Genomic DNA, 15,976 nt, shown 5'->3' on the forward strand with positions numbered 1-15,976 from the left:
ATTTCTGTCCTAAGCATTTCTAAGGCCTGAGGGAAGTGCTTCCTGACCTAAACAGGCGTCAGCATCCATGTCCAGCCTATTAAGAGTCTTCTCTTTCTGAAGGTCAGGATTGTGGTTTTCCTTGGAATTTGAAAGGTTAAGCAGGTGACAGCTCAGATGGGCAAGTCTGTTTAATACTCTGTGCTCATTATGTAAATCTGAACTTTCCTATTGAGATAAAAAGCAAAACATTTGAATATTGTATTTTTTGGATGAGAAATGTCTGTATTGCCATTTGTTTTGCTTATGAGTACTAATTACATAGATACTAATTTTCCCTTTAAAAGTTATCTTAGTTCTAAAATTTCATAGGCATATGACATATGGGCCAGTTTCCTTCCTTCCTTTTTCTTTCCCCACTTCCCACCCCAGGTTTGCATATATCAAATTTTAATTATCTGCATTGATGTTTCTTTGTTGAAAGATATTCAGTAATATTATTGGCTAAATTACAAAATGTCCCTTTCTCAAGCACAAGGTTTGTTATTTGTTTTTATTTTATTTTCATATTTTGCTTTTGTTCAGACTATATTACCATGATGCAGGCTTTGTTACCATAAAACTAAACATAAGATTAGAAATTCCTCTTGTTCCTGTTGATTTGATCTCTGGGTTGGAGGCAGAAGGATGTTGCTGCATTTTTTCTAAAGTGAAGCAGGAAGTTTTAGTTAACAGAAAACCAAAAATGAACCTGGCTAAATTAATGTTAGTATTTCATGTGGCTTGAGACAGGATCTCACTATTTAACTAGTTTGGTCCCTCCTGCCACAGCCTGGTGAGTGGTTGCCACTCTGCCTGGTTCCTGTAGGTGTTTTTGACTTTTTTTTTTCTCTTTTGCTATTCTGTAATAAAATCTCAAACATTCATGTCAGCATTCAGCCACTGAGCTACTATAGTCTGAAGTTTATATAATTTTAATGGAAACTTATGGAGTCATTCTTACCGATATGGAGGATAGTATGCAGAGTATTTTTTTATGTTGTCACTGTTAGTATTTTCCTGAGTCATTTTCATATCATATTACATAACTTTCTATATTAGGCTGTTGTAGAATTTGTACTCATCATTCATTGAAACTAGACATGACATGAACATCGTTGCCTTAGGCTTTTAAACACTTCTTATACATTAAAGATGTTTAGTTTGTATATTGTTTTCAAGGCATGAAAAAAAGCCACAAAAATGCAGTATACTGGGGTGGCTGACCTAGGGGAGGCGGTGGCTGCTGGAGCTACAGGTAGAGATCTGGGAGGTAGAGCAGAGTAGTCTAAGGATAAAGAGAGTGGAGTAGTATGTGAATGTTGGTGAGCTTAAAATCCAAGGCTGCAATGTAGAGCCACAAACCTGGCCATTCCAATTTATGTCCATTATAATTTTTGTAGTGACTCAGCTGCTGTTGCTGCTGCTTTTTTTTTTTTTTTTTGAGACAAGATTCTGTTATATAATGCAGGCTGCCCTTAAATATGCACTGCCTATCCTATTGACTCCTGAGTGCTGCCATTATTGGCATGTGTTGGATTTGAGGAATTCTTTAATGTATGTGTGTATGTGTGTGTTGTTGAGTACAAGGCCAGACTGGCTTTTAACCAAGGATGACCTTGAACCTCATAAGTTTAGTTTGGGAATACATGAACTTTGAGCTGTTACTTTGCTCACAATGAACAAACGTTTAAAATCACCTCAAAACCAGTCATTAGAAACTTTTATTTTCTTTATATACTCAAAGACTAAACATATCTAAACAGCTGTCTTCTGTAAGGACATGCCTGCTATACTTTTTTATGTTGTATTTTGCCAACATTTTGTAGTTGGAATGTTTGTATTTTGTCTCTGGCCTTTGGATTTTCTTTAATTTTTTCTTCCTCCCTCCTTCCCTCCCTCCTTCCTCTCTCTCCCTCCCTCTCTTTTTTTTTTTGTCTCCCTGTTCCTCCCCCCCCCCTTTTTTTTTTGTTGAGACAGGTCTCTAGAATCTTGTCTGTCCTAGAACTGACTCTAGTCCATGCTGGCCTTGACCTCAGAGAGCTGGCCTCTGTGTCCACAAGTGCTGGGAATAAAGATGTGCCACCATTATCCAGCTTTTTCTTATTTTTCTAGAGAAGAAAATTAAAGATCAAAAGTGAAGTTATTATTATTATTATTATTATTGCTTAAAACAGCCTTCATCTAAAAATTAGGCAATTCACTTTAATGGGATACTGAATGTATTACTTGCCAGGACTTTAGAATTATTAACAGACAGGCAGTTAGATTGTCATGTAATCTAGAAGCTGATTTCCCGGGGGAAATATATGTTGTGTTGTGTTGTGTTGTGTTGTGTTGTGTTATGCTATGCTATGCTATGCTATGCTATGCTATGCTATGCTATGTTATGTTATATATAAATATATGTTGTGTATCTGGCTCTTCAGAAAATGATTGGACTAAATACAAAGTATTCTGCAAAGTGTATATAGTTGTAGTCATTTGTCTCAATACACATGGCTTTCAGTTATTGACTAGTTGGCACATAAAATCAAAACAGTTGCTATTGATGATATATAGTACCTAGCTCTATTCACTCTGCTTTTACACTTGAGTAACACAGCAGTAGCTAGGCACGTTCATAACATTCCTCCCCAATGCCCTCATTTAATCAAACAAATTCTCATATAAAATTATACCTTTAAATGGAGAAAACTTCAAACTGCATCCTTTGCATATAATATGAAGTGTGGATTGTGGCTTGGAAAAGTAAAATAGAAAAGTGGGGATAGATTTTCTTGGGACGAGCAAGTTCAAAAAGGTGATTTAGAACCCTGTACTGAATATAAGTATTTTTTGTTGTTGTTTACTGGTGTGTGTGTGTGTGTGTGTGTGTGTGTGTGTGACTCCATGAAGCATTGAGGACAACACAGTGGACTGCAGCACTTTAGAGGCTTTTGCCACATCTTCCTTGGCCCTAAGGAAACTTCTTGAAGGAATATCTTCTAGGAGGGTATGTAAGAGGAATTGATAGAGCTTTGTATTGAATTGTCTCTAAGTGAATTCTCTACTGTGGGATTGCAGTGAAGTCTAGAAAGTAGCTTTCAAGTTTTCATAGTTATGTGCTATAAAATCTAGTGATGTTTAAACTTTTGGCATGCAGTATTAGACATAGGAAAGATTACTAGTATTTGAGTATATATGTAATTAGGCTTGGTCATTAGCATTCTACAGAAACTGATGAATATGGACTGATCTGTAGTCCATGCACCTAACAGTCTGAGGTAGGAGGATTGCCTTGAGTTAGAGTGATTGTCTCACAGAAGTTCCTGGAGAGAGCTCAAAATAGGATAGTTAAGCCTCTTTTTTGCAAATTACATTTTTAGAAAACAAAAATCAGATTTGTTGCTGAAAATGGGCAGTCAAGGGGCACCTTTAGGCATTAAGGCTCTGGACCACCTGTGCTTTGCTGGTATGTGGGACCCTTGCCTCAGCTGTAAAAAAAATAAGTCATTGCTGCTGCAGGAACTGCACTTCTGGCTCTCACTTCTTGTGGTGATTACTGTTATTTCATGTCCTAAGGGACTTCATGAATAGACACATGACTTCAGTTTCTTGTATAAACCCAAAAGCTTAAGGGTTTAAGCAAACAAATTGATAGTGATGAAAAGCCTAGCTGAAATCAGCTTGTGGGATATATGCAACAGACTTGAAATATAATAATGACCTAATTCTCATAATGATGCCATGATATAAGAATTCTCCACTTTCTGTAAATGAGAAAGAAAAGGACAATTGAGGTGGCATCTAGTAACACAAGTTCAGGCCAGCTTGATTTACAGAGCAAGTTCCAGAATAGCCAGGGCTATGCAGAGAAACTCTGTCTTGAAAAACCAAAACAGTAAAATTGAATAGACTTCAGTTTTTCAGAATGAGCAAGGTATGAGACATATTTAAGGTAAAGTAAGAATATTGAAATGGCAGTTTTTAAGTCCTGTTAGCAGATGCATTGCATTTTGCAGATTACACAGGGAGTGTCCTATGCTTTTATTCGCTCCTATTGTGTTTTTAGCCTTATAGTTGAACCTGAAGCTTGAGGAATTTAGTAACCTTACCATATTCCATGATGAGTAAGTGGGAGCCATTATTAAACTAAGTCCTTTTTTACCATTGTTTTAAAAGAAACACGTCTTTTGACGTTTTTCTTTTCTCTTTTTCAAATCTGTTATAAAAATAATATTGCCAGCTGGGTGTGGTGTTGCATGCCTGTAATCCCAGCACTCAGGGAAGCAGAGGCAGATATATCTCTGTGAGGTCAAGGCCATCCCGGTCTACCAAGCGAGTCCAGGACAGCCAAGGTTATACAGAGAAACCCTGTCCCAAAAAAAACCAAAAGTAATACTGCCAGTGATAGTACTCAGTAGGTCATGGGACATATCTAAATAAAATGAGTCCCTATGTTTGTTAACTGCAAGAAATGAAACTGTATGCAACTCTCTGTTAGCCATTTTCTATGATGCCTTTGTGTTTTCTCAGAGCCATATTGTACTTACTGCATTTCACATTTATCCTCATTTAAGTTTTGTGCACGAGATAAATGGTAACAGGGTGAAATCAGGTACAAAAGTTGTTTTGAGAAAAGACCAAACTTAATTAGTGGTAGAGCTCCTGCTACCGTTAGTTTGCCCACTCCAGGAGGTGATTTTAAACAACCAGCTCATCATTGCTTGCCTGGGTTTTCTCCACTTTCTGTAGTGAAGGTTCTACATCCTGGGAAATTCTACCCTGACTAGCAAGTTAAGGTAATTGTCATCTTAATTTTAGCACTTTGTACTAGATTGGAGATGGGAAAAAGGTAGCCATGTGATACATAAGGCTCTACTTTCTTGTTTTGGATCATTCATCAGTTTATGTAGAATGCAGATGACTGAGGAGGCCTCAGAGATAGTGAAGAACCTAGCTTTTTAATGATGGAATGAAACACGTGAAATTAAGTTTAAAAGACAATAGCTAGATACACTAGTCACTGCGCTATTGCTGTGAAAGAAGAGACACCATGACCAAGGCAACTTAATTGAGGCCTTGCTTATAGTTTCAGAGATTTAGTCATTTTCATTATGATAGGGAGCATGGCAGGATCATGGCAGCACTTATGTCTCTGGGGCAGCAGCTGAGAGCCACATACACCCTGATCCTCAGGCCAGCAAAGGAAGAGAGAGAGAGAGACACTGGGTCTGGTGTGGGCTACCTAAAGCTACTCCTAGTGACACATTTCCTTCAACAAGGTGTACCCCCTAATCTAACAGTTCCAGTACCTGCTGATTAAGCATTCAAATACAAAAGCCTATGGGTCATTCTCAACCAAACTACCACTCTAGATAATAGCATTTTGTGCAGTTATTAGGATATACCTAGTTTTTGTTCTCTGTTCTTGGAATATCAAGACCATTTGTATTCATACTACCATTTCCTTGCTTAGAAGCTCAGTGCCACCCCACCCCTACCCAGGACAAAAGTCCATATTCTCTGGACGGATCTTCACAATACTTCATAATATAATAGATTGTCAGACAACAACAAAACAAACACCAGCCTGGAATGTTGAAGAGTCCAAGCTCAGTGGAGAGTCTTGGCTTACCCCCAGCAGTGTATAGCAGGTTTGGCTGTCTTTCATATTCTGTACATTCTGTACATTAGACTGACTGGGTGGCTCCCTCCCTTCTTAATGTAAATGGTCTGCGAATTTCATATGTAAATACTGCATTTACATTACTTTCACCCTTCTCTTAAAATGCCTGCCATGTTTCTCTACTCAGTTTCTTCAACTGTTACACACATACACACACATAAACACACAGAGCCTGCTGAGTCCATTTAGTATTAAATATGTGTTTATTTAAGACTGACCACTTGGGGATTGAATGATCTAATCAAGGACCTCATTCCTGGAGAAGACTTGATTCTGTTCTCAGCAGCCATTAATTGTCTGCAGTTCTTCATCTAGGGATAGGGGCTTGTGAGATTTTCACCACTTATATTGGCATGACAATTGCTGTTGAGATTATACAGGTCTTGTTTTTTGAATTTTAATTTTTATGTACATTGGTGCTTTTGTCTGTATGTGTGTCTATGTGAGGGTGTTAGATCCTGGAATTAGACATTTGTGAGCTGTCATGTGTTTGCTGGGAATTGAACCAAGTCCTCTGGAAGAACAGTCAGTGCTCTTAACTGCTGAACCATCTCTCCAGTCCCTTTACAGGTCTTGTTTAAGCATATATATGTATTTTTTGTTTGTTTTGTTTTGTTTTTCCAGACATGGTTTCTCTTGTGTAGCCATGGCTGTCTTGGAACTCACTCGGTAGACCTGGCTGACCTTGAATTCACAGAGATCTTGCCTGCCTCTGCCTCCTGAGTGCTGGGATTAAAGGCATGCATCACCACCACCTGGCAAGCATATTTTTAAGATTTCATGTGTGCAGCCTTCCTGTCATGTATAGAAGGCATCTCACAGATGATGTCTGGGTGTCCAGAGGGTCTTCCAGTCTTTTTGTAACCTCCTGCATGCTGTTCCCTGAGTCTTAGGTGTAGGCTTGGGTTAGGTACTGCACAGTCAGTTCTCTGCATTTTGACCAGTTGTAATGGTGTCTGTCTGCTGCAAAAAAGAAGTTTCTTTGACGAAGGCTGAGAGCTACAGTTACTTTGGGTAGTTTGGTTATTTAGAATGCAGTTAGAAATGATACTGGTTTAGGAAATTGGCAATAGTAGATTCTCTTTCAGGGCCTATAACCTCAGCAGCCACTGGTACTTGGCTAAGTTTATAGCCAGTCATGAATTTTCTCCTACTGAGCAGACCTTCAGTTCAGTTAGACAGTTGCGGTTGCCCCAAGTTTAAGTGCAGCCATTTTTCCCTTGAGTATCTGTTGTCATGCTTGTCCTTGTAGTTCATAGGGATCACAGCTGGGTAGGTAGTACTGCTGATGACTTTTCTTCCTTGGCAGCTGGAATAGTACCTTCAGATGCTATGAGAGCCAGTCCTTAGGGAGGGAGGTCAGTTGCAGCTGGATTCTTCTAAGTCTTGGGTCTAAAGGATGTGGTGTCTTTAGCAACAGTGTCCTGCAAGTTCTGGGAGACTACTAAAGGTAATGACAGTAGCCTATATTGTTGATAATCTTTTTTGGTTTTTCGAGACAGGGTTTACCAAGTCTTTTCAACTCTCCTGACCAACTTGAAGGTTTCCTCTGCCTGCCACTGGGGTTGTTGTTAGTACATGGCTCTTGGGGAGAGCATCATCACTCAAGTGGCATAACTTTATTCAATGAATATATGCTTATGTATCTATACATATAGTATATACATATATTTACATATATATGAATATTTCTAAGTAAACCTAAAATGTTTCCTTATGGCTTTTCAATATCCTGAATTAATGTATTATTTATCCATCTTTTCTCCTTCTTCCTCTGTATTGCCCTCCCTTTCACTTCAGGTAAGCTATCTCCCTCCCAGTTTTTCCCATTTCTCCCTTTATAGCACTTGTGTCCTACTATTGTGTCCTACTATTCTTCTCTTCCCCGGTAGAGATTCCTTTCCCCTGTTCTCTTTTTATTTTCTGCTTTCTGTGGTTACCCCAGGTTATATACTCATATCTGAAGATTCAGAGATAGCATCCATAAGAGAGAACATGTGATGTTTGTCTTTGTGAATCTAGGTTACCTCCTGAGTATATTTTCTTTTCTTTTTTTTTTTTTTTTTAAGATTTATTGTATATACAATGTTCTGCCTACATATATGTCTGCATGCCAGTATATTTTCTAGCTCCATCCATTTACTTGAAAATTTTATGATCTGTGTAGCTGACTAGAATTCTATTCTGTATATGTACCATACATTATCCATTTACCAGTTAAAGCTAGGTTGTTTTCATTTTCTAGTTATGGTGGCTACTCACCATCGGGTAGTGACTATGCTGAGCAAGTATCTGTGGAGTGGGATGTTGTCTTTGCGCATGTACCAAAGGGTGGAATGGCTGGATCATTTGGTAGATCTTTTAGAATTTTGAGACTTCTCCACACTGGTTTCCATAATGGCTATACTAGTAAAGATCAGGAAATTGGTGAATGCTAAGGACACACAATGACCATACTTTATAGCTTGCTTCATAATTTGATGTGCAAAAAATGACCAATATGTAGTAACACAATGGAAAATAAAAATAAAGTGTACATGTTTGCCATTCAGTTCCTTGCTACTGTGTAGAGTACAAATGGGCTCACTTGGAAATATGCAGTTTGTATGTACAGTGGCTTATGCTAGTGCAACATACAAATGTGAAGTGGACAAATTTGTGGTTTCTTTTCCTGGTTGTCCTCACTATTGGAAGTATTTGTGGATACTTACGGTTAGGATGGGAAGGCTACTTTTGTTTACAGTATGTAGAATAATTCCATTGTTAATAGATATGATACAAGTAAGTTTCTTAAGTTTAGAATATTACAGAGGGCCAGTATACTAACTTTCTGACATAAAGACAACTCTAGTTGCCTAGCTAATATGAATATAAGAGTTTTTTAAAAGTGGTTTTGAACTAATCTGTTTCTTTTTTTCCTTCTAGATTCTTGTTGAAATCTGTTAACTTATTTTTTGAACATTTATGAATAACCACGCATCTTCAAAGCCGTCTACCATGAAGCTAAAACAAACCATCAATCCCATACTTTTATATTTCATACATTTTATAATATCAATCTATACTATTTTAACATATATTCCATTTTATTTTTTGTCTGAGTCAAGACAAGAGAAACCAAACCAAATTAAAGCAAAGCCTGTCAATTCAAAGCCGGATTCTGCCTACAGATCAATTAATAGTTTGGATGGTTTAGCTTCAGTATTGTATCCTGGCTGTGATACACTTGATAAAGTTTTTATGTATGCAAAAAATAAATTTAAGGACAAAAGACTATTGGGAACACGTGAAATTTTGAATGAGGAAGATGAAATTCAACCAAATGGAAAAATCTTTAAAAAGGTAAGATGATCTCTAGTGCCTTGAATCATCTCTATTCTTGTACCCATGAGTCTCTTCTCCTTGTACACTTGGCACTGTGGAAGTGTGGTCTCCTATAGCTGAGATCTGATGGTGTTGCAGGAGAAAATCTTTTTCCAGAGCCCTGCATTGCTTTTGTCCCTGTGTCCTCACTATCATTGATTTGACCTATGACATAGAGAATGTGTTTGGAGAATGTATGGGGCTCCTGAGCCCCATACTTGAGGACTTGAGGTGGAACATCTAGATGGTCTAGATGGTTTAGAGTGAGGAACCCTATTCTAGAGTGCTTGGCCGTGTGACCTGCTGTGTGACCTGCTTTGATTTTTATGTGACACACAGTGAGTGTTAGTATCTTGGTACTTTGCTTATCACAGTCACATGGCTTAAAATTTTTGTTTTTAATCACTGTGGAGAATCTTGTCATTGGCTTGAAACAGAGACAAGTTGTCTTTACAGACAAATATTGTGATTGAAAGCCTGGGCTTTAGACTCAGACTGTAAGACTGAATTTTGGAGAGATGGCTCAGAGGTTAAGAGCACTGGCTGCTCTTCCAAAGGTCCTGAGTTCAGTTCCCAGCAACCACATGGTGGCTCACAGCCATCTAAAATGAGATCTGGTGCCCTCTTCTGGCATGCAGGCATACATGTAGGCAGGATATTGTATACATTAAAAAAAAAAAAAAAAAAAAAAGACTGAATTTTGGTTTTGCTGCTTACTAGTCTTGTGGCTTTAGAAAAGTTATTTTATGAGTGTGGAATTAGTATTTATGAGCCAAGCTGTTTTACTTAGTATCAAGTTGTTTTAAAACTTAAGTAATCTATGGATTAGATGGTCTCTCTACTTTGAAGATTAGAGCATTAAAGCAAAAGTGAGTTAGGTAAATTACCTGAGGAACTTAATGAGATTTGCACTCCGGCCTTTTGCCTCCAAAACTCATACTTTGTAGCTAACTGCAGATTGTAAGAGAAGAGTGAAAACAATTATTTATGCCTTGTAGCTCTGTATGTAGATCCGGCTGTTCTCAGATTCATACATGCATGCCTCTGCAGAGTGCTGGGATCAAAGGCATGTGTTTTTATTTTATTTTTTTCCTTTTCCAGAGACAGGGTTTCTTGTGTAGCCCTGGCTGTCCTGGAACTCGCTTTGTAGTCCAGGGTATCTTCACAGAGATCCTTCTGGCTCTGCTTCCTGAGTGCTGGCATTAAAGGTGTGCACCACCATGCCCAACTAGTGTTTTTAATTCTTTATGTTAGAAGATATGATATCTATTATTAGTACTTGCTGTTAAATTTGCACTTTTGGTTTATCAGTTTCTTGAGAAGGCTACATATAGATCAACAAAAAGTTTGTTTTTCTCATCTAGAATTTTAGGTTCTGTATATAACAAATGAAACATACGGTCTGTTGTTTGTACCGGAGTAAACTTTGCTAGGACCCGCCTTTCTGTTGGGCTATTTAGCAGCTGTGGGAATGGGCTGCAAGCCAGAGTGTGAGTTAAACAAGCTAGCCCTGCACTGATCTACTTGCTTTTGGTTCTCATTACAGCCATTGTATTGTCTTGGGAGCAGCATCTGCCCTGAGTAGCAGGTGACATTGTTTAGTGCATGCTTGCACACCAAACAGCAGAGGGAGGTCAGAAAACTTTGATTTTTTTTTAAATTTTTTTTTTTTTTTTTGTTTTACATGGTTTTCCTGTGTAGCATTGGCTGTCTTGGACTTTGTAGTCCAGGCTGGCCTTGAACACACAGAGATCCACCTGCCTCTGCCTCCCTGAGGAGGCAGACACATCATGCCCAGCGACTTTGATATTTTTAAGGTTTTTTTGTTTGTTTGTTTTGTTTTTCAGCCCAGGCTGGTAATCAAACTCTCGATCCTCCTGCCTCCATGGGCCTTCTAGAGCGCTGGGAATGATTGTGTTGTATATGCCACTCCAACAGACAGAAGACCTTCAATTTGAGGACTCTTACATGTCTAATATCTAAAAGTTTCCTCCTTACTTCAAGAAGCAGCAGCTGAGAATAGAATATGGTTAAAGCAAAGTTACGCAAACCTTATTTCAGAGTAACCCTCTCACTTTCTCCTGTGTGTGTGTGTGTGTGTGTGTGTGTGTGTGTGTGTGTGTGTTATTACAAATGTGGCTTTCTTGGCCTGGGATCTGTGGCTTTGTTCTTTCTTCACTCTCCTGTGGGTCTTTCTTCTATGCTTGCTCTCCCTGCTTCCTGTTTGTTAACAGCAAGTCAAAAATTACACAAACCTCAAACCCAGGATTCTGATTTAGTTCCTTAACAAAGCATAGAGAGTAGGTTAAAGGAAGCCAGGCATACTTTGTTGAAGAAGACAGGAAATAAGTAATTATGAAATAATTGTATTCTAGATATATGAGGAAATTCTAGATAAATGAGGAAAAAAACAACCTAGTCCTTAAAAAAAGTTTAAATCAACTGCCTGAAAACTTGATTTCATGAGATTGTCACATCTGAATGGTTAAATGTTGGTATCCTTTTATTTTAAAATATCTTCTGTATGCTATCACCATTTTACTGTTTTTCTTTTGAGGTATAAGACACTGACATCAAAGCATTACATTTTTTTATGTTCCTGGAAAAGGTTTAAGACACTCATTTCTGTATTTCAGGCAGTTATACTATTTTTTTTACACTAAGTTATTCTTTGAATGATAACATGGATATTTACAACTGTGTATGCCACTCCTTTGACAGAATAAAAATACAGCTAAGCATGAAAGGGAAAAGTGACTCCCTCCCCAAGGTTACTGTTAGGACTGAAGATGTAGCTCAGTGCTAGAATGCTAAGGTTAAAATGAGGAAGTGGCTCTCAGACTCTGAGAGCTATGCTATCAGGAATATTGAACTTCTTTTTCCATGTATAACAAAAGTCTGTGATTGAATGGTGATAAGAGTAAGAGTTGTTATGGTTTCAGCTATTCTACACATTGAACAAATCATCATGAGTGTCTTAACAATAATAAAACACACTGGTTAATTTTGGCATGGATTAATTTACATTTTCCATGAGAGGAAGAGAGATCATAAATAGTGTGAAAAGTAAAGCAGACTGGTGATTAAATGTGTGCCTGCTGTTAAGTTGAGACCTGAACAAGATCTAGCAAACTTGGATAAAGAATCTTCTGGGTAGTTGGACAGAGTAGTGGGTCCCAGACAAGAATGAGGTCAGCTGAGTGAGATGCTGGGGGAGGATAAGTATGAGGTCCTGGAGAGAGCACCTTCTTCCCAACCGAGAGGATGGGGATGTGTTCATAGGGAGTGGGTTTGGAAAGGGATTTGCAAGGGTCACAGGCTTATAGCTTCCATTCCCTCTGGACTTAAGTGCTGCAGCAAAGGCACAAGCCTACAGATTGAAGTAAGGGAGTGACCTTGTCTTACGTAGTTGTAGAAGAATAAGAGTGAGTGGTATGTGGATGGAGAAGATGCCTGGGACAGCAGTATTGAGGGTGGGGGTAAAAAGGCTGGTATTTTGTGGATAAGGTGATAGACTCTGGATAGACTTAGAAATGAGTTTAAAGACAAATGAGTGCAATTTCAGTTGAGCAGTTGGATGGATGATATGCTCTCCTCTGCTTACATAGGAATAGTGAAAAGACAGTAGGATGGATGAGAGAACTTTTGGTTTGGGACTTGCTAAGTTTGATATACCTGTTAGATGTCTTCCTGAACAAGTAAAAACAGATGGGTGTAGTAGAGGTGGAAGTTTGAGGAGCTTTTTGAAGCAGTCTTTGAGAGTCTGGCTTTTGTCAGGGGCATTCAACCCTGTGGACTGCAGAATGTGAGTACAGGTATACATAGATTACTGAATTCAGTAGTAGAGGGTTTAAGGGTTTATGTTGAATTGCTAATGGCTTAGTGAAATGAGCAACAATGGTCATCTCCACATAGAGAGGGAGGATATTTAAAAAGAGAAAAACCTTACAGTTATTAGAGAATGAGAAAAAGAATGGCCTGGGGAAGTATATTAGACTGTGGGGTGTTGAAATGTGTGGTACCGCAGTTAGTGTTTATCCGCAGCAGTGTTTAATAGCATAGGCAGAGGATTAAATTACTGAGTTTAGTTTTGGGTTAGTTTTGGGTTTAGTTTTCTTTTCGAGACAGGGTTTCTCTGTATAGCCCTGGATGTCTTGGAACTCACTCTGTAGATCAGGCTGGCCTCGAACTTATAAGAGGTCCACCTGCCTCTGCCTCCTTGAGTGCTGCGATTAAAGGTGTGCACCACCTTCTCGGGCTTCTTCTGTTTTTGAGACAAGGTTTCGCACTGTAGTCTGGGCTGGCTTAACATCAAGGCAATCCTTTGGCCCCAGCTGAGTACTGGGATTATAGGCATTGGCTCTTCAATTAGAATTTTATTTCTTTGTCAGATGGTGTTATCACCTGAGGAGTTTATAAGTTTGAGTTGTATATTGGGTGATTTTTGCCCTGTTCTTAGACAGTGGTAAAGCCAGTCATTTAGGTGTAGAATCTAGCAGGTGCCTCATTCTTGTCTTTGGAGTTTATAATTCTTAGTAACTATAATCTGGTTCCTGCATATTTTGCCCAAATTCTCATCTGTCTTCTCAGCCACACAGAGCTCCCTTTGAAGTCACTGGAGCTCTCATGTTGAGCATTCCTTAGGGGTGTAGAGCAGGGTGAGAATTTGGGACTGCTACAGTTAAAGAAGTATAATCTTACATTTGTATTGAATAGGACACCAGAGGGCAGCATTTATCCCTTTTCGTCTTCATCTAACATAAAGAACTCTCTTGAATGTTGTTGCATTTTTAGAAATAAATGTGGTCAGATGGTTGTGATTTCGAATTTTAATTTTTTTGTGCATGAGTGTTTTGCCTGTCTGTATACCTGTGCTCCGCTTGTGTGTCAGGGCTTGTGGAGGCCAGAAGAGGGAGTTAGATCCTCTGGAACTGGAGTTACAAATGGTTGTGAGCTGCCACACAGGTCTTGGGAACCTAGATCCTCTGGAAAAGCAGTCCCTGGGCCATACTTCTAGTCTCTGGTCCGATGATTTTTAATATTTATGAAACATAAGTTATCACAGCCATGCTTGGAAACCAGCTGTGCTCATTTGTAGTCTGCTTCTTGTTTCAGTTGGAAATCCCTAAAGAAAAATGTTAACCAACTTCAAAAGGAGCTTATTATTAATGGCTGAACTTGAGGTTATATGTCCTTCTGACCATTTGGATGCTTAAACGTAGGAACATTGAGTTCTATAACTTATGTGTCCACCTGATTTTAGAGAGACTTTTCATTTTGCTTATCATGATAGGATAATTAAACCAAGTTAAGTGGCCATAAATGTTTCTGTGAACTTGGATAATAGAGTCACCTATTTATAGATCACATACCATCTATTTCTGAAATCCAAATATTCTCATGCAGAGAGAAATTAAACTTGCTCTAAACTAATTACTAGCTTAGGGCTATTTTTCTAGGAAATTGAAGTTTATGATTCCAACAAACATTCTGGTTGTGCCCTCCTCCTCCAGTGTTATGTAGCCTCAAAATCATGGTGACTTTGATTTTCACTTCACTTGTTAAGTGCGGAGATTTCAAGCATGTGCCACTAGAACAGCTTGCTGTGTTTGCATTTTTGGGTTTACTGAAATAGGGCCTCACTGTTGTGACTCAGCTGGTTTTTGGACTGTATAGATCCTCGTGTTTTAGCTCAATTCTGAATAAATTTTAAACCAAAAATAAAGCCAGTTCCTTCTCCTGTCCCCGCTTTGTCATAGTTAAAAGCTCAGCAAAGATTTTGGGTTTTCATGGACAGTGTCACAAGGCTAACTTTTAAGGTATATCTTCACTTGAAACTAATGTGTTTTATATTCACATAACTTTCTGGCTCTAAAAAGACTGAAATTTGCTGATTTTTTTTTGGGGGGGTCACTTTAAAAGATATTTATGTTTTTTATACTTTGCTTTATCAGGTTATCCTGGGGCACTATAACTGGCTTTCCTATGATGATGTCTTTATTCGAGCCCTTGACTTTGGAAATGGATTACAGATGTTGGGCCAGAAACCGAAGACTAACATTGCCATCTTCTGTGAGACCAGGGCTGAGTGGATGATTGCTGCACAGGCGTGTTTCATGTATAACTTCCAGCGTACGTATGGATGACACTTTGAAAATAATATTTCTGTTTTTCTTCCTTCTTCCCTCCCTCCGTTTCCTCCCTTCTCCTCCTCCTCCCCCTCTCCTTAGAAATCCACCTGCCTCTGCCTACCAAGTGCTGGGATTAGAGTTTTTCATATGGCCCAAAAATGATACTTCTTAAGAAAGAGTCAGATGTTAAGGGGACTTTCTGCATCTTTAAAACTAGACCTAACTTAATGGACCCCCCCAGGGATTTTTATCTCTCCGGGATGTTTTGACTCTACTGCCATTTTGTTAGTCCTCTTCTGCCAGTAGAGTACATCCATATTGTTATGGTGGACTTCCAAGTGCTAAGGTACACAATAGAGAATCCTAGTAGTGCTGAATATTTGAGTATTATTTGAGTGGTAACCATGGTGGCTGATCCTGCAAAGCAGCCCTGGCAGGTCAGTTGGGAGAGCTTGGTGACACATGTCCCAAGAAGTGAATATAAAACAAAAACGATGCTTTCAGTAGACTTTCTTGTTAAGATTCCTTTTTTTTTTTTCATTTTTTTAAAGAGAGATTTTATTAGAGGAAAATTTTGGCTACATATATGTGTGTGTACCAGGTGCATGCATTGTTTATGGAGTCCAGAAGAGAGAATACATGCCCTTGGAGCTAGAGTTATAGATGTTTGCTCCCTAACATGTGGGTGCTGGGAATTGAACTTGGATCTTCTGCAAGAACAGCAAGTACTCTGAGCCACTGAGCTCAGAGTCCCCCTTTTTCTTTTTTCTTAATTCTTACCCATTTATTACAC

At 38.7% G+C, this 15,976-nt stretch overlaps 1 protein-coding gene across 2 annotated transcripts in view; it reads left to right on the plus strand.

Moving 5' to 3' along the window:
- Acsl3 (acyl-CoA synthetase long chain family member 3) overlaps window positions 1–15,976 on the plus strand; it is a 50,177-nt gene that overhangs the window by 13,949 nt on the left and 20,252 nt on the right. For both annotated transcript variants that reach the window (XM_021638593.2, XM_021638594.2), the window contains exons 2-3: window positions 8,615–9,031; window positions 15,007–15,184. In XM_021638593.2, the coding sequence (XP_021494268.1) occupies window positions 8,654–9,031; window positions 15,007–15,184 (556 nt within the window). In that variant the 5' untranslated portion in view covers window positions 8,615–8,653. The remainder of the gene's footprint in view (window positions 1–8,614; window positions 9,032–15,006; window positions 15,185–15,976) is intronic.

This window comes from Meriones unguiculatus, chromosome 15 (genome assembly GCF_030254825.1).
Source record: "Meriones unguiculatus strain TT.TT164.6M chromosome 15, Bangor_MerUng_6.1, whole genome shotgun sequence".
In the NCBI taxonomy this organism is placed as follows: domain Eukaryota; kingdom Metazoa; phylum Chordata; class Mammalia; order Rodentia; family Muridae; genus Meriones; species Meriones unguiculatus.